Source organism: Notolepis coatsorum (genome assembly GCF_963971535.1).
Source record: "Notolepis coatsorum genome assembly, chromosome: 16".
NCBI classification, from domain to species: domain Eukaryota; kingdom Metazoa; phylum Chordata; class Actinopteri; order Aulopiformes; family Paralepididae; genus Notolepis; species Notolepis coatsorum.
Window position 1 is genome coordinate 106,573,893 of NC_140180.1, and position 23,869 is coordinate 106,597,761.

Below are 23,869 nucleotides of genomic sequence, written 5' to 3' on the forward strand. Positions count from 1 at the left end.
CGGTGCTAAATTAATTGCTAGAACAATTGCACATATTATTAACTTGTCGATTAACCAAGGCAAATTTATTTATTTTATCTATTTTAACAGTTACGTGACGTCTAAGATATTTGAGCATCTAGTTTATGAGCAGGTTGAGGAGTATCTAGTAGACTACAAGTTGCTGTATGAACACCAGTCAGGGTTCAGAGCAGCCCACTCCACAGAGACCTGTCTCATTCATATTATTGACTACATCAAGGACCATTTTGAGGATGGCAATTATGTTGGAATGATCTTGCTCGACCTCCAGAAAGCTTTTGATACCGTGAACCATGCTATATTGGCGTAAAAGCTTGAGTGCATGGGTTTTAGTCAGACTGCTGTCGGTTGGTTCACTGGAGAACTATGTGAGGTGGAAGGCGTCAGATCAGAACCTCTGGACATTGTATGTGGGGTGCCTCAAGGATCAATTTGAGGTCCTCTATTATTTCTGATATATGTCAATGACATGCCAGCATCTGTGAAATGTAAACTATTATTGTACGCAGATGATTCAGCCCTTCTGGTGCCAGGTAGGGATGTCGGGGAAATTGAGAGAGCTCTGAGTTCTGAGCTAGAAAGTGCCAGAGAGTGGCTCATAGATAACAAGCTGCCCGTTCACCTATAGGCAAGACTGAGTCGATCCTTTTTGGCACAACAAGGAGATTAGGCAAAGTCGATCGCATTGGAAGTCTCCTGTAACGGAGCAGTAGAGTCACAGTGTCAAGTACCTAGGACTTATGTGAGACTAGTGCTGCCAACATTACATCAACTCTACCAGGTACACACACCTCTAACATTAAATCAACTCTACCAGGTACACACACCTCTAACATTACATCAACTCTACCAGGTACACACACCTCTAACATTACATCAACTCTACCAGGTACACACACCTCTAACATTAAATCAACTCTACCAGGTACACACACCTCTAACATTACATCAACTCTACCAGGTACACACACCTCTAACATTACATCAACTCTACCAGGTACACACACCTCTAACATTAAATCAACTCTACCAGGTACACACACCTCTAACATTAAATCAACTCTACCAGGTACACACACCTCTAACATTAAATCAACTCTACCAGGTACACACACCTCTAACATTACATCAACTCTACCAGGTACACACACCTCTAACATTACATCAACTCTACCAGGTACGTTTGACATTTTACATTGTATATTTTATATTAGAATGTAACATAGGAAATGTATATCCCGGACCATATTTTATTCCTAGGCTTAATTTTATACTTATTTGTGACTTTTTGTTTTTGTCTACCTCAATGTTTACTGTTTACTGTGAGCGATTTGTAGTGCCACATGTCCCTCGGGATGAATACAGTATTTCTATTCTATTCTATTCTATTCTATTCTATTCTATTCTATTCTATACACACACCTCTAACATTAAATCCAACTCTACCAGGTACACACACAATTCAATTCAAAAAACTTTATTAGTCCTGCAAGGGGCAATTTAGAGCATGAAACAGCTGCATTTCTACACATTCAAGACAAAACAGGGACAAGAGACACACATGACACTTCAAAGCACAAGAGACATGACACTGGCAGAACGGGATCCCTACATTGTTCATCTGTCAAGTCCAATAAATAAATAGATTCGACCTCTAACATTAAATCAACTCTACCAGATATACACAGCTCTATCACACGTACTGTATGTCTTCCGGACGCCGAGGCGTGATTTGCTGTCGCTCTTAAGTCACACCCCCCATCTCCTTTCTCTCTCTCTGTGCAGGTGAAATACATCTTCTCTGACAAGACGGGGACCCTGACCTGCAACGTGATGCAGTTCAAGAAGTGCACGGTCGCCGGCGTGGCTTACGGGTGAGCCTCTCCCCCTCCCTCCCCTCTCCCCCTTCCTCCCCTCTCCCCCTCCCCTCTCCCCCTTCCTCCCCTTGTTTACTCCTCCTCCTCCTCTGACACAGCCTCCCCCGTCACCTTCATTATCCGTGAAGTGTGCATCGGTGTACATCTGGCGCTCCTGTCTCCTCCCAGCCTCCTCATTAGCAGCTGCCTCACTGCTCCTCTCTGCAGACTATAAATAAAAAGGCAGGCAGACGGACATTCGCACGCAAAGGCACTTCCCTCCCTCCCACCCTGCCTTTCATGAATAGTTTGTCTTCTTGCTATTTGTGGGGAAGTCTCTCTTTTCTCTTCAGTTTTGTTATGTTTTTAATTAAGATTCAGATGTCAGTCAGGTGTGAAGGTTGATTATAGCTTAGCAACAGAATAGTTAAATTCTTCCTTCCCCCTCCATTGACTTCCACTTGCACATTTAGCATAATCTTCAAAAACCAAAACAATGGTGCGCATGTTTTCAGTAAAGGAAGAGTAAACAGCCCCGGTTTTCGGGACAAATCGGATCCTTTCACTAAAACAGCAGCGTTTATGGTCAGAAAACTCAATTTGATGTCTGACTTTTGCGAGAGTTGCTTGTTCTTGACTAGGGCTGGGTCTCGTTTATAAAAGTGCCAATACCTTGGATCTGATACCAATACTGAAACAATACCTTCTACTTTGCCGAGTTATGTGCATCGTTGTGTGCCGTGTGAACCAATCGGAGGCGTTGTTACATTCTGGACTGTGGTTGAACAGAAGACACGTTACATCTGGGGACAAACGTGCTCATTGGCTCCCTGACACCGATGAGATGCACTTTAGTTAGTTTAGTTTGATTTAGTTTGATGCCAAATTTTGGTACCACAGCATTTTTCAATCAATACCATAAAAGTATTGAACGTGGACAGTCACCCAGCCCTGCCTGACGGAGGCAGATCGGAGACGGCGTGGGCTACAGCCTCAGCCCACATCTCCTCACATCTCTCCACGTTGCCCTCCTCCCGTCACGACACTTGAGTTAAGTCACTTCATGAATTTTTAGCACATTCATAATCAGCCTCGGCACGAGCAGAGAGAGAGAGAGAGAGAGAGAGGAGTGGGCTCTGCAGGGAGAGAGAGAGAGAGAGAGAGGAGTGGGCTCTGCAGGGAGAGAGAGAGAGAGAGAGAGGAGTGGGCTCTGCAGGGAGAGAGAGAGAGGAGTGGGCTCTGCAGGGAGAGAGAGAGAGGAGTGGGCTCTGCAGAGAGAGAGAGAGAGAGAGAGAGAGAGGAGTGGGCTCTGCAGGGAGAGAGAGAGAGAGAGAGGAGTGGGCTCTGCAGGGAGAGAGAGAGAGAGAGAGGAGTGGGCTCTGCAGGGAGAGAGAGAGAGAGAGAGAGGAGTGGGCTCTGCAGAGAGAGAGAGAGAGAGAGAGAGGAGTGGGCTCTGCAGAGAGAGAGAGAGAGAGAGAGAGAGGAGTGGGCTCTGCAGGGAGAGAGAGAGAGAGAGAGAGGAGTGGGCTCTGCAGAGAGAGAGAGAGAGAGAGAGAGGAGTGGGCTCTGCAGAGAGAGAGAGAGAGAGAGAGAGAGAGAGGAGTGGGCTCTGCAGGGAGAGAGAGAGGAGTGGGCTCTGCAGAGAGAGAGAGAGAGAGAGAGAGGAGTGGGCTCTGCAGGGAGAGAGAGAGAGAGAGAGGAGTGGGCTCTGCAGGGAGAGAGAGAGAGAGAGAGGAGTGGGCTCTGCAGGGAGAGAGAGAGAGAGAGAGAGAGAGGAGTGGGCTCTGCAGGGAGAGAGAGAGAGAGAGGAGTGGGCTCTGCAGAGAGAGAGAGAGAGAGAGAGAGAGAGAGGAGTGGGCTCTGCAGAGAGAGAGAGAGAGAGAGAGAGGAGTGGGCTCTGCAGAGAGAGAGAGAGAGAGAGAGAGAGAGGAGTGGGCTCTGCAGAGAGAGAGAGAGAGAGAGGAGTGGGCTCTGCAGGGAGAGAGAGAGAGAGAGAGGAGTGGGCTCTGCAGGGAGAGAGAGAGAGAGAGAGGAGTGGGCTCTGCAGAGAGAGAGAGAGAGAGAGAGAGAGGAGTGGGCTCTGCAGGGAGAGAGAGAGAGAGAGAGGAGTGGGCTCTGCAGAGAGAGAGAGAGAGAGAGAGGAGTGGGCTCTGCAGGGAGAGAGAGAGAGAGAGGAGTGGGCTCTGCAGGGAGAGAGAGAGAGAGAGAGAGAGAGAGAGGAGTGGGCTCTGCAGGGAGAGAGAGAGAGGAGTGGGCTCTGCAGGGAGAGAGAGAGAGAGAGAGAGAGAGAGAGAGAGAGAGAGAGAGGAGTGGGCTCTGCAGGGAGAGAGAGAGAGGAGTGGGCTCTGCAGAGAGAGAGAGAGAGGAGTGGGCTCTGCAGGGAGAGAGAGAGAGGAGTGGGCTCTGCAGGGAGAGAGAGAGAGAGAGAGAGGAGTGGGCTCTGCAGGGAGAGAGAGAGAGAGAGAGGAGTGGGCTCTGCAGGGAGAGAGAGAGAGAGAGAGAGGAGTGGGCTCTGCAGGGAGAGAGAGAGAGGAGTGGGCTCTGCAGAGAGAGAGAGAGAGAGAGAGATGAGTGGGCTCTGCAGAGAGAGAGAGAGAGGGGAGTGGGCTCTGCAGAGAGAGAGAGAGAGAGAGAGAGAGAGAGAGAGAGAGGAGTGGGCTCTGCAGGGAGAGAGAAAGAGAGAGAGGAGTGGGCTCTGCAGAGAGAGAGAGAGAGAGAGAGAGAGAGAGAGAGAGAGGAGTGGGCTCTGCAGGGAGAGAGAAAGAGAGAGAGGAGTGGGCTCTGCAGAGAGAGAGAGAGAGAGAGAGAGAGAGAGAGAGAGAGGAGTGGGCTCTGCAGAGAGAGAGAGAGAGAGAGAGAGGAGTGGGCTCTGCAGAGAGAGAGAGAGAGGAGTGGGCACAAGCAGAGATGGGCACCACGGCTCCCATTAGGATTCAATTAAAACATGACGGATGAAGGGAGAGAGGGGGGCGGGAGAGAGAGAGGGAGGGAGGGAAGGAGAGAGGGAGGGAGAGAGGGATAGAGAGAGCCTGGGATCACATCCCACCAGAACCTACGTGGTTCAGACCCTATGTACCTCACACTCACTGCTGACCTGGGATCAGATCCCACCTGAACCTACCTCTAAATGTGCCTACACCTAAATGTGCCTACACCTAAATGTGCCTACGCCTAAATGTGCCTACACCTAAATGTGCCTACGCCTAAATGTGCCTACACCTAAATGTGCCTACACCTAAATGTGCCTACGCCTAAATGTGCCTACACCTATGTAGGAGCCAAATCCTATGATGATAAATTGTAACTTTATTGCCCCCTTAGAAATGTGGCTTATTATGGTATTCGTGTTTTTATTTGTTTATTAATATTTGTCAATGAATTCCAAGATGGAGACTTACCTGGTCAACTCCCCTTTTTTCCCACGCTCCCCCTAACCACTCCTATAACATGGCAGGTAATTTAGAGTTCACACAGGCCCAGGTGGAGCGGTACCATATAGTTTTTGACCGCACTCAATTCGCATTTGATTGACAGTTTAAGTTCATGTACATAACCCGTTTTGTTTGTTTTATAGTGGTAGGCAGCTATTGGGGCTGTTGTGACTCGCTTCCCAATAAATCCCGTTTGTTTTGAAAGTACATTGGACCAGCGTCATCTTTTCTTTTGGATTGCAATTCGGAGCGTGTCGGACTAACAACGCATTACCTGGAGCCTCAAGGCAACTGCGGTTCGTATGATTGCCTTTATAACCTAAATGTGCCTACACCTAAATGTGCCTACACCTAAATGTACCTACACCTAAATGTGCCTACACCTAAATGTGCCTGCACCTAAATGTGCCTACACCTAAATGTGTCTACACCTAAATGTGCCTACACCTAAATGTGTCTACACCTAAATGTGCCTACACCCAAATGTACCTACGCCTAAATGTACCTACGCCTAAATGTGCCTACACCTAAATGTGCCTACACCTAAATGTGTCTACACCTAAATGTACCTACACCTAAATGTGCCTACACCTAAATGTACCTACACCTAAATGTGGCTACACCTAAATGTACCTACACCTAAATGTGCCTACACCTAAATGTGCCTACACCTAAATGTGCCTACATCGGTGTTAGAAATACGTAGCTTATAGAAATAATAATTAGGGCTGTCAGTTTATCACGTTAATTAGATTAATTAATTACACAGCAAATTATCGCGTTATGAAAATTAACTAAAAAAATGAATGTTTATCTCATTCATTCCATAAGAACGTAGAATGCACATTTACAGATTTTTTTTTTTAATATGGTCCTTTTGCATGTTCTTGATATCTGATTCTAGGGACATAATGGATATCAGGGAATGTATTCCCAGTGTCAGAAATACTGTGTCTGTTACTAGGCTTGAGTAAATTGTAATGAACCAAATGAGAATATCAATTAAATTTGTTTTATCTTTGACTGTGAATAACACCATGCTAAAATTGACCAGACCTGAAAAATCTAAGCAAATGAATAAATGGAAGATAATTAAACAGAAGGTTTTGTAGATACAGTACTGAATTCTGCCATCCGGACACATGCCATTTGAAATATGATTATAGAATATAGAATATCAGGCCTAAAATGGTTATGTGATTAAAAGGTGATTAATTAGATTAATTAATTACAAATCCTGTAATTAATTAGATTAATTCTTTTAATCGCCTGACAGCACTAATAATAATCCAACAGAAAACCTAGATCTACCACACAGCTCATGTACCCACTGCATTGACACTTTTGTGCAGAAAGAAAGAAGCTTTGATTATTCGATGATAATTACCATTGATTACCGATAATTACCAACCGGAACAGCCCTGAAAGAGGCTCTAACAGCCGGGGACGTCTCACCACGTAGGCCGACCAACGGTCCTGGCATGGACACAGATAACCTAGTTTCACTGGAGGTAGTCCCCGTCCTCAGCCCCATGAGGCCTGCTGCCCTGCTGCTGTGGCTGCATGAATGAACCGGTGAGCCAGGGAGCTCTGCAAAGTGTCTGCCCAGCCCCAGCTCCAGCTCCAGGGAGCTCTGCAAAGTGTCTGCCCAGCCCCAGCTCCAGCTCCAGGGAGCTCTGCAAAGTGTCTGCCCAGCCCCAGCTCCAGCTCCAGGGAGCTCTGCAAAGTGTCTGCCCAGCCCCAGCCCCAGCTCCAGCTCCAGGGAGCTCTGCAAAGTGTCTGCCCAGCCCCAGCCCCAGCTCCAGCTCCAGGGAGCTCTGCAAAGTGTCTGCCCAGCCCCAGCTCCAGCTCCAGCTCCAGGGAGCTCTGCAAAGTGTCTGCCCAGCCCCAGCCCCAGCTCCAGCTCCAGGGAGCTCTGCAAAGTGTCTGCCCAGCCCCAGCTCCAGCTCCAGGGAGCTCTGCAAAGTGTCTGCCCAGCTCCAGCCCCAGCCCCAGCTCCAGCTCCAGGGAGCTCTGCAAAGTGTCTGCCCAGCCCCAGCTCCAGCTCCAGGGAGCTCTGCAAAGTGTCTGCCCAGCTCCAGCCCCAGCTCCAGCTCCAGGGAGCTCTGCAAAGTGTCTGCCCAGCCCCAGCTCCTCTCTCGTCTTCTAATTGACGAAGCCCCTGCCTGCACACGCTCTGCCAGAGTGGATCATCTGGTCCTGGATCAGTGTGGGGCTCTGACCACCCTCTCCAGCGGCGGGGGCGGGCCTTGACAGGCATCTCCAGCGGTGGGGGCGGGGCTTGGCTCACCCGGGGTCCAGGGCTAATTGCCGAGAACCCATCCATCTTCTCGTTTGACGAGGAACTAGAGTGGAAGATGCGTCACTTGAATAAAATATCGGAAAGGATTTAGCAAATATATGCCTTTTCCATCTGACCTTGTGTCTCCCTCCTTCACTTCCATCACTTCTTCTGCTTCAAAACCATGGAGTCATGTCTGTACGAGACTAGACTAGACTCCACTACTCTACACTACACTATGTTATACTGTGTGTTATTGTATTATACTCGGCTAGATTAAAGTAGACTACAATCTGTCATACTATACTATTTTACTATACTACACTATTTTATACTGTACTTTATTATACTATACTTGGCTAGATTAAACTAGACTACAATATGTTATAGTATAGTATACTATCTTATACTATACTATGTAGATACAGTCTTGACCCTCCAGTCTTCCCTGGTACCCTTCTTATCCAACTCCCACTTCCTCGTCCTAACCAATCCGCCTTTAACCCAATCCTGACATTGCACATGTGACCAGGGTTTTGGCTGTTAAAGTCTGTCAATCATGTTCTCTTGGGTAGGTGACCAACCTGCAGTCCAACCAACATAAATAACACAGCAGCTAAACCAACATGAATAACACAGCAGCTAAACCAACATAAATAACACAGCAGCTAAACCAACATAAATAACACAGCAGCTAAACCAACAGAAATAACACAGCAGCTAAACCAACAGAAATAACACAGCAGCTAAACCATCATAAATAACACAGCAGCTAAACCAACAGAAATAACACAGCAGCTAAACCAACAGAAATAACACAGCAGCTAAACCAACAGAAATAACACAGCAGCTAAACCAACATAAATAACACAGCAGCTAAACCAACATAAATAACACAGCAGCTAAACCAACAGAAATAACACAGCAGCTAAACCAACATAAATAACACAGCAGCTAAACCAATATAAATAACACAGCAGCTAAACCAACAGAAATAACACAGCAGCTAAACCAACAGAAATAACACAGCAGCTAAACCATCATAAATAACACAGCAGCTAAACCAACATAAATAACACAGCAGCTAAACCAACAGAAATAACACAGCAGCTAAACCAACATAAATAACACAGCAGCTAAACCATCATAAATAACACAGCAGCTAAACCAACATAAATAACACAGCAGATAAACCAACAGAAATAACACAGCAGTCCAACCAACAGAAATAACACAGCAGCTAAACCATCATAAATAACACAGCAGCTAAACCAACATAAATAACACAGCAGCTAAACCAACATAAATAACACAGCAGCTAAACCAACATAAATAACACAGCAGCTAAACCAACAGAAATAACACAGCAGCTAAACCAACATAAATAACACAGCAGCTAAACCAACAGAAATAACACAGCAGCTAAACCAACATAAATAACACAGCAGCTAAACCAACAGAAATAACACAGCAGCTAAACCAACATAAATAACACAGCAGCTAAACCAACATGAATAACACAGCAGCTAAACCAACATGAATAACACAGCAGCTAAACCAACAGAAATAACACAGCAGCTAAACCAACATAAATAACACAGCAGCTAAACCAACATGAATAACACAGCAGTCCAACCATCATAAATAACACAGCAGCTAAACCAACAGAAATAACACAGCAGCTAAACCAACAGAAATAACACAGCAGTCCAACCATCATAAATAACACAGCAGCTAAACCAACATAAATAACACAGCAGCTAAACCATCATAAATAACACAGCAGCTAAACCAACATAAATAACACAGCAGCTAAACCAACATAAATAACACAGCAGCTAAACCATCATAAATAACACAGCAGTCCAACCAACAGAAATAACACAGCAGTCCAACCAACATAAATAACACAGCAGTCCAACCAACATAAATAACACAGCAGCTAAACCAACATAAATAACACAGCAGCTAAACCAACAGAAATAACACAGCAGTCCAACCAACAGAAATAACACAGCAGCTAAACCAACTGAAATAACACAGCAGCTAAACCAACTGAAATAACACAGCAGCTAAACCAACATAAATCAACACAATAGTCTGGTTGATAGAGAAAAGCAGCCCAGTTGACAGTCTAGCTACAAGCCCTGTAGATAGAACATGAAACACCATGGCGTTATTTATTTATTTGTTTATTTAGACGGGACAGAGCATATTACTGGACACTACAAATAAATGCAGTGTAAACACCGGATTTAGCAAGGATGCAAATTTTCATCCGCAGTCCCCACACAAAGCATAAAAACGAAACATGCAGACAGTGAAGTATAACATGCTATGAGACGAGGCATAAAAACATACATACAGAAAAAAGTACAAGGTTTAAAGGGTGCACTACAATACTATTTGACTATACATGGTCACAGGTTTGGTTGTCGAGTAACAATTTTTTTTAGATTGAATTTAAAAGATGGAAATGATGTACAATCTCGTGTGGTCAGTGGTAGATCATTCCAGATTAAACAGCCCTGGACTGAGAGGGTGTTTTTAGCAAAGGCGGTTTGCCGGCCGGGCACTTCGCAATCCCCTCTAGTGGTTGCTCTAGTGCGGATTCCTCTATCGGGCTTCCTTTCTATGAATTCCCTCAGAGGGGGCGGGCACAGACCATGTAGGGTCTTGTAAATAACAATAGCCTGTTTAATTTTTTTTTTTATTGGCACAAAAATGAACACGATGGTTTTCTCCACCCTTCGCCCCACAGCCACACGCCCGAGGCAGAGGAGGGTAGTTTTGCGGAGGACGACTGGTAAGACGACGACACCGCTGTCAAAACGAGTGCCCCCCCCCCCCCCCTCCCCCCTTTGCTTCTTGTCATGTATTAGTGCTGCCTTGCATTGTGGGAATCGTGACTTTCGATCTAAAACTATTTCTGTGCATCCATGTTTGTTGTTATGACCCCCCCCCTGTCTCCTCTGTGTCGTGCCAGTAAACTGGGTTGTGTGTGAGATGTCCCCCGTGTTGTTTGCTGATGTGACGGAGAACACCGAGCCCTCATCGGGGGGGAATCTGTGGAGCTTTCTGTAAATGTTGACCACTAGTGTGTCCTCTATTCTGCTTCTTCTACAATGTAGGGGAGACATGTTTTTATTTCATGGCAAACACATGGATTTGAGCAGATACAGTAGGTCCGTCTGCATTCTACTGTGGCTGATGAGAACTGTCCTGTTGACGCTGAGGCTGTCAGTCTGATGTCAGCCCATTGTACCCCCCCCCCACCAGCTCTAGAGACATGGTGGACAGACAGACACACACACACACACACACACACACACACACACACACACTCACACTCACACTCACACTCACACTCACACACACTCACACACACTCACACACAGGCCCGCTCCCCTGTGATCCATCTGCTGCAGTATTATGGTCTGCAGGCACGGCATGGGTGCGTCTCATCCATTTTGCATGGGGCCTGTTTTGTCAACGCCTGTTAAGTGGAGTCTCTGGAGTCTGTAGCGCCGCGGAGTCTCTGTAGTCTGTGGAGTCTGTAGCGGGGGACAGAGTCTCTGGAGTCTGTGGAGTCTGTAGCGGGGGACAGAGTCTGTAGCGGGGGGACAGAGTCTGTAGCGGGGGACAGAGTCTCTGGAGTCTGTGGAGTCTGTAGCGGGGGACAGAGTCTCTGGAGTCTGTGGAGTCTGTAGCGGGGGACAGAGTCTCTGGAGTCTGTGGAGTCTGTAGCGTGGGGACAGAGTCTGTAGCGGGGGGACAGAGTCTGTAGCGGGGGGACAGAGTCTGTGGAGTCTGTAGCGGGGGACAGAGTCTGTAGCGGGGGGACAGAGTCTGTAGCGGGGGACAGAGTCTCTGGAGTCTGTGGAGTCTGTAGCGGGGGACAGAGTCTCTGGAGTCTGTGGAGTCTGTAGCGGGGGACAGAGTCTGTAGCGGGGGGACAGAGTCTGTAGCGGGGGACAGAGTCTCTGGAGTCTGTGGAGTCTGTAGCGGGGGACAGAGTCTCTGGAGTCTGTGGAGTCTGTAGCGGGGGACAGAGTCTCTGGAGTCTGTGGAGTCTGTAGCGTGGGGACAGAGTCTGTAGCGGGGGGACAGAGTCTGTAGCGGGGGGACAGAGTCTGTGGAGTCTGTAGCGGGGGACAGAGTCTGTAGCGGGGGGACAGAGTCTGTAGCGGGGGGACAGAGTCTGTAGCGGGGGGACAGAGTCTGTAGCGGGGGGACAGAGTCTGTAGCGGGGGGACAGAGTCTGTAGCGGGGGGACAGAGTCTCTGTAGCGGGGGACAGAGTCTGTGGAGTCTGTAGCGGAGAGACGGAACACGTGGCTTGACTTCTGTGTGAGAGCATGTCATTGTCTCGTGTTTACTGCCTTGTTCCCCTCCCTCCTGTGAAGCGACTGACTTTTGAGGTTTACTGTGACGCTGGGCACGGTACTGGCACAGAACAGCACTATACACGCAGGAACTAGAGAGCAGACAAACTGTTAGTCAAAGTATTTAGCTCATGGATGGTAAGTATGAATAATATACCACCGGAATAAGCAATGAGTGACTGTTCTGAAAGATTTATAATTTTTTTTCCTCTCTCAGACTTGATCAAAGGCGATTGCCTGCTTGTCCTCCTTCAAGCCAGTGTTTACCAAAGTACACAGCTTTATTGCAACTAATTCCTCTACAATACCTTGTCATTGTTGTACAGGAAATGTAATTGGCTTTGCGCTCCATTTAAAGGAACACACAAACGTTCTCCAAAGTCGGACAAGACGACGGATACCAATTTCCTCTCTGTGCGTTCAGTAGAAGGCTATCCAACTGCAAGCTAGCCTAGCTTAGACCCGCTAGCAGTAGCTGTTGGCCAAAAACACCCCTCCCAGAGTTTCAAGCTAGGCTATCTCGTTCCTGTCTGCTTCCATTGATTTGTGCTAAGCTAGGCTAGCTTGCAGCCGAATAGCTTTCTATTGAATGCAGAGAGAGAGGAAATTGGCATCTGTCTTCTTGTCTGACTCTAGAGAAGACGGGAAGCGTGTTCCTACCTGCCAGCCACCCACTGGCTCTGTTCCTAGACTCAACCCAACACCAACCTCTGCGTCACTACTAGAGATCTGGCTCTAATTAGTTAGGGTTGTCTGTGTTTCCTTACACAACAGTATGGATGTCATACATTACAGTACAGTCTAAGGTTCCTCCAACATTTAAACATAATGTTGACAAATATTGGTTGTGCTATTAGTCATGGACTAGTCATGAATTATGATGGGGAACAATTGTGAGGAACCTTGTGTATGTCAAAGACATTAAATCAGTTGGATCAAAGACATTAAATCAGTTGGATCAAAGACATTAGATCAGTTGGATCAAAGACATTAGATCAGTTGGATCAAAGACATTAGATCAGTTGGATCAAAGACATTAGATCAGTTGGATCAAAGACATTAGATCAGTTGGATCAAAGACATTAGATCAGTTGGATCAAAGTCATTAGGATTCAAGATTCAAGAGGTTTATTTGTCACATACATACCAGGGCATACAGTGACATGCAGGTGGCCATGCCCGCTTCGATTGTGCAATAATACAATAGTAAGTAGAAGATAATAAAATAGACATAAAAAAGTCCTGAGATAAATGCAATACAATGTTAGCTACGAATTAAAGGCACTGGGTCCTATGTGCACTACTATACATTATACAGTTTTACTCTATATCCCTATGCTATACTTGCTATTACTAAACTATACTATACAAGAACCACAACAGTTCTTTCCTTAAAGTGAAATTTTTTTCTCATTCCTTTAAAGTGTCCTTTTCATTGTGTTTAAAGTGACTGTTTGTGTGTGAGCGAGTGCAGAATGTGTGTTGTGTGTGTATGTGTGTGCTCATGTGTACTTGTGTGTGGAGAGATCAGTGTTCAATGTTCTGATGGCCTGGGGGAAGAAGCTGAGCCATAGTCTCTCTGTTCTTGTTGCATGTGTTCGTAGGCGCTTGCCTGACCGCAGCAGCTTGAACAGGCTGTTGTTGGGGTGGTGGGGGTCTTTCATTATTCTGCAGGCTCTGGATTTGCACCTCCTGTTATATAAGTCCTGCAGGGGTGGTAGTGCAATACCCGTAGGTCAGTTGGATCAAAGACATTAGTTCAGTTGGATCAAAGTAATTCGGTCAGTTGGATCAAAGACATGTCAGTTGGATCAAAGTTATTAGATCAGTTGGATCAAAGACATTAGATCAGTTGGATCAAAGTGATTAACCTCTTAACACACTCTGTGCCAAAAACGGCTTTTTACGTGTTTGGGCACAGACGGTTGAGTGCCATAAACGTAAAAAGTAATTGTTTGGATCGTTTGATCTTTTTACTTTGATCCCCGCTCTACACAGTTGCCCAGGGCGTTCTGCATCATTTAGGCATGTCCCGACACATTGGAACTGCATTCTGATCGACTATCACCAGGTGGCAGTATCGTCCCGTGTCTGAACTACATGGGGCTCTGGGCTGATAGTTAGCTTCACTTTCAGTTTCTCCTTGCGAGTGGCCCCTCCTTCCCCTGGGACAGAAATTCACAGTCCTCTCCTCGGGATTCCGTTGCATAAGCGTATTTGACCATCGAAACGTGTATAGACATATACACTGGTAATCGCGATGGTGATGCGATCACTTGGAATTATTCTTTTGGAATACCTTTTGGCTAAGGTTTGGGCGGTTTGGGCTTATTGCACATGTTTTATCTCGTGATCTATGAAAAAAATACTATTATCTTGGAAATGCACGATGTTTAGCGTGTAATAAACGACAAACTACAGCGTGTGGAAACAAACTATTATTCCCATGCTGGACTACAAGTAATGTTTGTCGAAATGGGCCACACCGTGTCTCTACAGCTATAATACAGAACACAAACACAGCTTCGCAAACATAGTGCAACGACCACGGAAACGACTAGAAAAGGCTGGCATTCTAAAGGTTAATTAACCAAACAGCGCGGCACTCAAAGTGTTAAGAGGCACCCAGAAAAGTGAAGAGAACTTGAACTTGTGTACTCAAATTTTTCTGTAGTGGTTGCAATAAAAAAGATAAAAAAAAATAGGTATAAGCTGGAAAACACTGCGGATCCATAGCCTGAAGTCTTATGTAGTACAGATCCAGATTTGAATAAAAATCCATTCAGAAATGGGTCTTTGAGAGAGATCCGGGTAAACCGTGTGCCAAAAAAAAAGCTCTCCAGAATTCCATTTCCTCGTCCACAGCCGTGTGATTGACTTCTGGTTTTCGCTCGTCAACTTTCACCTAGATCCCTTATTCGAACCCCCTCCCCCCACACGTGGGGTATCATTGGAAAGCTACACGCATTGGCTACAACGCTGACCAATAATTTTCGCCATCAGCGGATGATTGGCAGTTCTGGAGTGTCAGGAGTCCGGGATGGTTTTGTATGAATTGAATTGCTTCCATGTGGCAAATAAAACTCTGAATCTGAATCTGGTAATTTGACGCGTGTGCGTAAAAAGACGCTCGCCCGACATATCGCCATGTAACTCGAGAACCGAGGCACGGATTTGGTTGAGTGAGGTGGCATTCGAACGGCAACAAATATATCTTTAATTCTGTCATTTATATGTTTGGCGAAAAATGCAGCCCCAAGGCGCTAGATGCTCGCAAAGTGCTGTGACTTTGTGCGTTCCGCCCACGGGCACATCCGCCGGAATACGGGCCGTTGCATGTTGAGAGGTTAAGTCAGTTGAACATCATCAATCTTTTTTTTTAAAACTTTGACCAGTCACCTGGTTCTTTTAGCGTTTATCGCTTTTTCTTCTCATTCATACTTGGTCAAGTTCGACCGACAGAAGCAGGCTGAAAGGGTTCAGATGGGGGGGTAGACACTCTGGGAAAGGCACGGCTGCCGTCCGGGATTCGAACGCGCTCAGCCCCAGATCCGCGCGAGCGCGGTTGTCCACGGCACTGAAATAGCACTCGCGGTACGTGGTGAGCTACTGGAGCTCCCCTGAACATCATCAATCTTAACTCAAGCCAGCCTTAGAAACCATTAATGCATTTCAGCCATGTTGGCATTGGCCAAAGATTCACTCCTATCTGGCAGAAAGACAAGGTCTGTGATCTCCTACATATATTGGTAGTGTAGCACATCCATTATCAACTGCCAACAAGCAGCACCCTTGTTCCCATAGTGACGGGACCTGTGCCGGCCAGCAGATGATCAATAACTGACGTCTTCCAGCCTGCAGCTCCTCTAGAGATCAAGCTGCACCACTGCTGCACTGGAAGCCTCCTCTAGAGATCTAGCTGTTTTGAAACTACAGTTGGCTTTACTGAGGATAACGTGTCCATTCTCGATAGTTTCTGTATGGACTGGATATATATAAGCAAAACAATTGAAATATTACAACTTTGAAATCCACCTCCTGAGTTTACAAGTAAGTACTGTGACTCCAAACCGGCGGGTACAGAATTGGCCCCACAGTTGATGTGAAATCTACCAGTTGTGCCCGTTAGATGATAAGATCGTAGCTTAGAACGGGCAGTTTAGATGCACACCGTGGTTATGGTGAAACACCATTTGGCACCAATGTATCCTGATCAGAGCAAGGATTCAACATCACCCTGATCACCTCAGGTAATCTACGGGAAGCCAGTAGTGTTCAACATCACCCTGATAAACTCAGGTAATCTACGGGAAGCCAGTAGTGTTCAACATCACCCTGATAAACTCAGGTAATCTACGGGAAGCCAGTAGTGTTCAATATCACCCTGATAAACTCAGGTAATCTACGGGAAGCCAGTAGTGTTTGTGTGTCCGTGCGCAGGGCAGCGGAGAAACGGAGACATTGCTTCCCGTGGGCTCCCTGCCATATTTTAATACGAGCCTTGTGAGTATGATGGATGTCCCCGTTACCTCGAGTGTATCCAGGTCTGATGGTGTGTCCTCTCCAGCCTTGCCATATAATTGCATTGCTGTCTCTAGCCAGCTCTCCTGATCTCCAAAGCTAGATGTATGTGCTGTGGGCTAACAGGGACACTGTGCTGGGTGGCTCTTAAGAGGTCTTAACGGGGCTTCCTGTGGTTCTCTGCAGTCGTGAGGCATGTTTCTCTGCAGTCCTGAAGCGTGTTCTCTGCAGTCGTGAGGCATGATTCTCTGCAGACGTGAGGCGTGTTCTCTGCAGTCGTGAGGCATGTTTCTCTGCAGTCCTGAAGCGTGTTCTCTGCAGTCGTGAGGCGTGTTCTCTCTACACGTGAGGCGTCGCTGTGCATCTTGTTTGTTCCCTTCCTAACACAGCATGGTTTTCTGCTTGATCCTTTGATTGTATCAGAAAGGTGTTGTTGCCTGTTTGCTCACTTTGACCCGGTGCCATTGACAGGGTTCACACAAGGTCCTTGAAGTGCTTAAAGTGCTTGATTTTTTTTACCAAAAAAAAGTTATGGCCTGGAATTCCTTGAAAACAGCCAATTTTTTTTAACAAGGTGCTTATAAGGTCCTAGATGTTAAATGTTTTAATAGGATAGGTGAGCAGCTGAACTAAGAGCTAATAATGGTGGGTTCATTGGGGAATTCTCTGTATCTCTTGTAAGGTCCTATCAGGACACTAACCCTTCCCAAAGGATCTTCCTCCCCACTGTGACCCACTCACATCACATGACCCGCCCCACCGCGCCCCACTCCTCATCACATGACCCGCCCCACCGCGCCCCACTCCTCATCACATGACCCGCCCCACCGCGCCCCACTCTCATCACATGACCCGCCCCACCGCGCCCCACTCTCATCACATGACCCGCCCCACCGCGCCCCACTCTCATCACATGACCCGCCCCACCGCGCCCCACTCCTCATCACATGACCCGCCCCACCGCGCCCCACTCTCATCACATGACCCGCCCCACCGCGCCCCACTCCTCATCACATGACCCGCCCCACCGCGCCCCACTCTCATCACATGACCCGCCCCACTCTCATCACATGACCAGCCCCACTGTGACCCACTCTCATCACATGACCAGCCCCACTGTGACCCACTCTCATCACATGACCAGCCCCACTCTCATCACATGACCAGCCCCACCGTGACCCACTCTCATCACATGACCAGCCCCACTGTGACCCACTCTCATCACATGACCAGCCCCACTGTGACCCACTCTCATCACATGACCAGCCCCACGTGACCCACTCTCATCACATGACCAGCCCCACTCTCATCACATGACCAGCCCCACTGTGACCCACTCTCATCACATGACCAGCCCCACTGTGACCCACTCTCATCACATGACCAGCCCCACTCTCATCACATGACCAGCCCCACTGTGACCCACTCTCATCACATGACCAGCCCCACTGTGACCCACTCTCATCACATGACCAGCCCCACTCTCATCACATGACCAGCCCCACTGTGACCCACTCTCATCACATGACCAGCCCCACTCTCATCACATGACCAGCCCCACTGTGACCCACTCTCATCACATGACCAGCCCCACTGTGACCCACTCTCATCACATGACCAGCCCCACTCTCATCACATGACCAGCCCCACTGTGACCCACTCGCATCACATGACCAGCCCCACTCTCATCACATGACCAGCCCCACTGTGACCCACTCTCATCACATGACCAGCCCCACTCTCATCACATGACCAGCCCCACTGTGACCCACTCTCATCACATGACCAGCCCCACTCTCATCACATGACCAGCCCCACTGTGACCCACTCGCATCACATGACCAGCCCCACCGTGACCCACTCGCATCACATGACCAGCCCCACTGTGACCCACTCACATCACATGACCAGCCCCACCGTGACCCACTCGCATCACATGACCAGCCCCACTGTGACCCACTCGCATCACATGACCAGCCCCACCGTGACCCACTCGCATCACATGACCAGCCCCACTGTGCGCCACTCGTATCACATGACCAGCGTGACCTGTGACCCCTGGGGGACTCCCTTTGTATTGCAACTGATGTCCTAGTTCACAGGAAAGGTCAATGACCTGGAAAGCGGCATGGCAGTTTTAATACAAATTCTTACATTTTTATGGTCTTTTACCCAGATCCCATGTGGTCCTGAAAGGTCTCACAAAGCAATAGAAAAGAATTTCTGACTTTGACTTTCAAGGTCTTGAAAAGTATTATTGGAACATTTTGCCATGTTGTCAGAATTGACTGCAATGAATATCCAGTTAGAACATGGTACTGGTGGTTTTTTTAGTTATTTATTTTTTATCTATATACAGTCTTATTATCTGCCTTTGTTTGGCCTGTTCTGTGGCGCTGACCCTCTCTCCTCTGTCTCTCCTGCCCAGCCACAGCACCCAGTCTTCAGAAGAGGCCGGCTTTAATGACCCCAGCCTCCTGGAGAACCTCCAGAGTCGCCACGTAAGTCTCCTGAGCTCTTGCTGAGCTCCACCTCCATAATTATACAGCATACAGTATGTGAATTCTTAGATTTAGTGACATTGTCCTTTAACGGAGGCTGCTCTGATGGCTGACTAATCACTGTGCCGTTCCACGCTTCATCAGTTGGCTTGATTTCAACCCTGCTGAGCGGGCGACTAATAGTTTCCTGGTGAGGCTACTGTAAACACAAGCGGGCACACAGCCTCATTAGCACGTTCTCACGGCATAACGGCCTGTAGTGGGTTCTCATGTAGTCATTCATGTAATGACTTGGTTTCCAGTTCTAATGATTCAGTAACTAATGGAACTAATGAGGGTGTGTTGGGAGTGAGAGTCACCATACAGGTACTGGTCTGATGGAGATGTCTCTATACTAACTGAGCAGGGTGATGGAGATGATGTCACTATACTAACTGAGCAGGGTGATGGAGATGATGTCACTATACTAACTGAGCAGGGTGATGGAGATGACGTCACTATACTAACTGAGCAGGAGGATGGAGATGATGTCACTATACTAACTGAGCAGGGTGATGGAGATGACGTCACTATACTAACTGAGCAGGAGGATGGAGATGATGTCACTATACTAACTGAGCAGGATGATGGAGATGATGTCACTATACTAACTGAGCAGGAGGATGGAGATGATGTCACTATACTAACTGAGCAGGAGGATGGAGATGGTGTCTCTATACTAACTGAGCAGGATGATGGAGATGATGTCACTATACTAACTGAGCAGGAGGATGGAGATGATGTCACTATACTAACTGAGCAGGATGATGGAGATGATGTCACTATACTAACTGAGCAGGAGGATGGAGATGATGTCACTATACTAACTGAGCAGGAGGATGGAGATGGTGTCTCTATACTAACTGAGCAGGATGATGGAGATGATGTCACTATACTAACTGAGCAGGAGGATGGAGATGATGTCACTATACTAACTGAGCAGGATGATGGAGATGATGTCACTATACTAACTGAGCAGGAGGATGGAGATGATGTCACTATACTAACTGAGCAGGAGGATGGAGATGGTGTCTCTATACTAACTGAGCAGGAGGATGGAGATGATGTCACTCTACTAACTGAGCAGGGTGATGGAGATGACGTCACTATACTAACTGAGCAGGGTGATGGAGATGACGTCACTATACTAACGGAGCAGGAGGATGGAGATGATGTCACTATACTAACTGAGCAGGGTGATGGAGATGATGTCACTATATTAACTGAGCAGGATGGTGGAGATGATGTCTCTATACTAACTGAGCAGGATGGTGGAGATGATGTCACTCTACTAACTGAGCAGGATGGTGGAGATGATGTCACTATACTAACTGAGCAGGATGGTGGAGATGATGTCACTATACTAACTGAGCAGGATGGTGGAGATGATGTCACTATACTAACTGAGCAGGAGGATGGAGATGATGTCTCTATACTAACTGAGCAGGATGGTGGAGATGATGTCACTATACTAACTGAGCAGGATGGTGGAGATGATGTCACTATACTAACTGAGCAGGATGGTGGAGATGATGTCTCTATACTAACTTAGTAGAATAACTTTGAAATGTCGGGTCTGAGGGAGATGTTACTGTACTAATTTAGCAGGATATCAACATATCAACACGATATATCAACACACTATATCAACACACTATATCAACACACTATCAACACACTATCAACACACACTATATCAACACACACTATATCAACACACACTATCAACACACTATATCAACACACTATATCAACACACACTATATCAACACACTATATCAACACTCACTATATCAACACACACTATATCAACACACTATATCAACACTCACTATATCAACACACACTATATCAACACACTATATCAACACACACTATATCAACACACACTATATCAACACACTATCAACACACTATATCAACACACTATCAACACACTATATCAATACACTATATCAACACACTATCAACACACTATATCAACACACTATCAACACACTATCAACACACTATCAACACACACTATATCAACACACACTATATCAACACACTATATCAACACACTATATCAACACACTATCAACACACTATATCAACACACACTATCAACACACACTATCAACACACTATCAACACACTATCAACACACTATATCAACACACTATATCAACACACTATATCAACACACTATCAACACACTATATCAACACACACTATATCAACACACACTATCAACACACTATCAACACACTATCAACACACTATCAACACACTATCAACACACTATATCAACACACTATATCAACACACTATATCAACACTCACTATATCAACACACACTATATCAACACACACTATATCAACACACTATCAACACACTATATCAACACACACTATATCAACACACTATATCAACACACTATATCAACACTATGGGTGGGGGGGGGAATCGATACGTAGTAGTATCGCGATACTTTGTGTGGCGATACTGTATCGATACAGGGACGCCAAGTATCGATATTTAATTATTCATAAAAAAGGAAGTATAAGGAAGTTGCATTGTTCATTTCAATACCTGTAATAGTACAGTAGTCCACTGTGCATTCAGTTAAGTTGGAATATGACTGTAATACAAACAGTTCAGTTTGTCAGGTACATGCAACACAGATTACAGTGTTTACACCTGTCTGCTTGAGAAAATACCATGTTCTGCAATAAAAATTATTGAAGTGAGATGAACAGACTGAACTTTATTTTATTAGATAAAACATGTTGACAAAGTTTTACTTTGCAGTTGAAAAAAGGTAATAAATTAAATTTGAATTTTTTTTACTATCGTGATGCAAGTATCGTGATAGTATCGTATCGTGAGGTCTCTGGCGATTCCCACCCCTAATCAACACACTATAATCATATCATCACTCTCCATACATTTATTACTATGTACATCAAACAATAGACGGTCAACTCTGTGATTGGTGGGACGGCTGAGAGAGCTCTGTGATTGGTGGAGGTGAGCTGAGGGGGCGGGTGGCCCAGCAGCGCAGGGGAGTTGAAAGGTCACATCTAATCGGGTCCAGCAGCGCAGCACTGGGGAGAGGAACACCAGCCCACTGGGATGTTTGTTGTGACAGCAGTGGAAATACAAATAAAAAGATCAAATAAAAAGCCCATGCCCACTCCAGTAACGACTTGGAGCTGAGATCTGCCCGGCGACATATTGATCCAAGCGTTGATCGCAGTGACGTACAGCGGGAGCAGGTTTTAATAACAGTGATCTGTTGTCTGTCCTGCACCTGACCACCTCAAGCCTCTGTGCAGGAGTTGATGATTGTCCTGAGGCCTGATCGTACTGTACAACCATTACAATGCATCATGATAATACGCCTTATAATCAAAACATAGCACACACATGATACATAACACACACTAGTCTAGTAGATAGAGGGGGGTACCATGCACCCCCCGGAAATATACTTCTAACCAGACTGGAATTGGAAAAAAGGTGAAAAAAATGATAGGCTATGTTAACAAGTTGTCAGTGTCCCATGTATCATTTATATGCAAATTACCACATTGGGCGCCATGCATTGTGCCCATCGTTATGCCCTCTCTGCCACCGCTGTAAGCCTATGGAGATGTTTACCTTCTTTGCAGGGCTATAACTTTTTAAATATTATAGCTAAGTTATATCTGCATTACTATGGCCCATTCAACATCGGGTATCTATCGTTCCGGATGTGGGAACGTTATATTTTTTCATTCATACATTGTTGTGTTAATACCGTCGAGAATATAAGTATGTTTTTAAGATTTTCTGCTGTAATTCCAAAAACGCTTGTTATAATCCCTGAAGCATATGATAGATTATCGATTGGCGTTTCTTTCCTATACACACTATATTATAAAATGCAAATGTATATGATCTGTATACATTATGCTTCATCATGCGTGAAGGAAAGGGGGGGGGGGGTCGTTTATAATTCCTTGATCGTCAGTAACGGCTTTATTTAGTATGGGTTGATATATTGATCAGACTGATTGCAAACAAAGAAATGGACAATCAAGCTGAAAGTAACGTTAGTGTCCTCTTACCGTTCGCCGATGAGACTGGAGGAAAAATATCCCAATTATTTGACGTCGATCTGCTAGATCCATTTCCGGTTTGTATGACGCAATAAACGCCGAAATCATATCGATTAGGGATGTCCCGATCTGATCACGTGATCGGGATCGGGGCCGATCGCGTGATTTTCCGAAGATCGGGATCGGCAAAAAATAAAAATCAGGATTTTTTTTTTTCTTTTTTATTTTTTTTACTTTTTTTTTTTTATTCAACAAACATGACCATGTTCACGTCTTAAACTCATACTGAGGCCTTAGTTTTGGTTTTAAATTGCATATAATCATTCATTTATTTATTGTCACAGAGCAGAAGAATTTTGCCAAAACAAACCAATAGTATCCAGCTGCAGAACGGCAGACCAGCCACACTCTCAGACCCAAATAAATTTTTTATTTTAATTTTTTAATCCCAATTTCTCACATTACATTCACCCTGAATGTTGACGTTATCCAGGTGAAAAGTTAACTTCATTCAAGCGAGGCATTACAATCCTTGACATAAATCATTTGATGTATAATTAAATCAAAGGAAATGCGTTTGGGTCTGAGAGTGTGGCTGGTCTGCCGTTCTGCAGCTGGACACTATTGGTTTGTTTTGGCAAAATTCTTCTGCTCTGTGACAATAAATAAATGAATGATGATATTCAATTTAAAACCAAAACTAAGGCCTCAGTATGAGTTTAAGACGTGAACATGGTCATGTTTGTTGA

The 23,869-nt window shown here is 45.9% G+C and overlaps 1 protein-coding gene across 1 annotated transcript in view; it reads left to right on the forward strand.

Annotated features, from left to right (window-relative positions):
- Window positions 1-23,869, forward strand: part of atp8a1 (ATPase phospholipid transporting 8A1) — a gene marked incomplete at its 3' end in the record, with an annotated part of 287,871 nt that overhangs the window by 170,662 nt on the left and 93,340 nt on the right. The window contains exons 14-15 of the mRNA XM_084332147.1: window positions 1,807-1,895; window positions 18,923-18,995. Of these exons, the coding sequence (XP_084188273.1) occupies window positions 1,807-1,895; window positions 18,923-18,995 (162 nt within the window). The remainder of the gene's footprint in view (window positions 1-1,806; window positions 1,896-18,922; window positions 18,996-23,869) is intronic.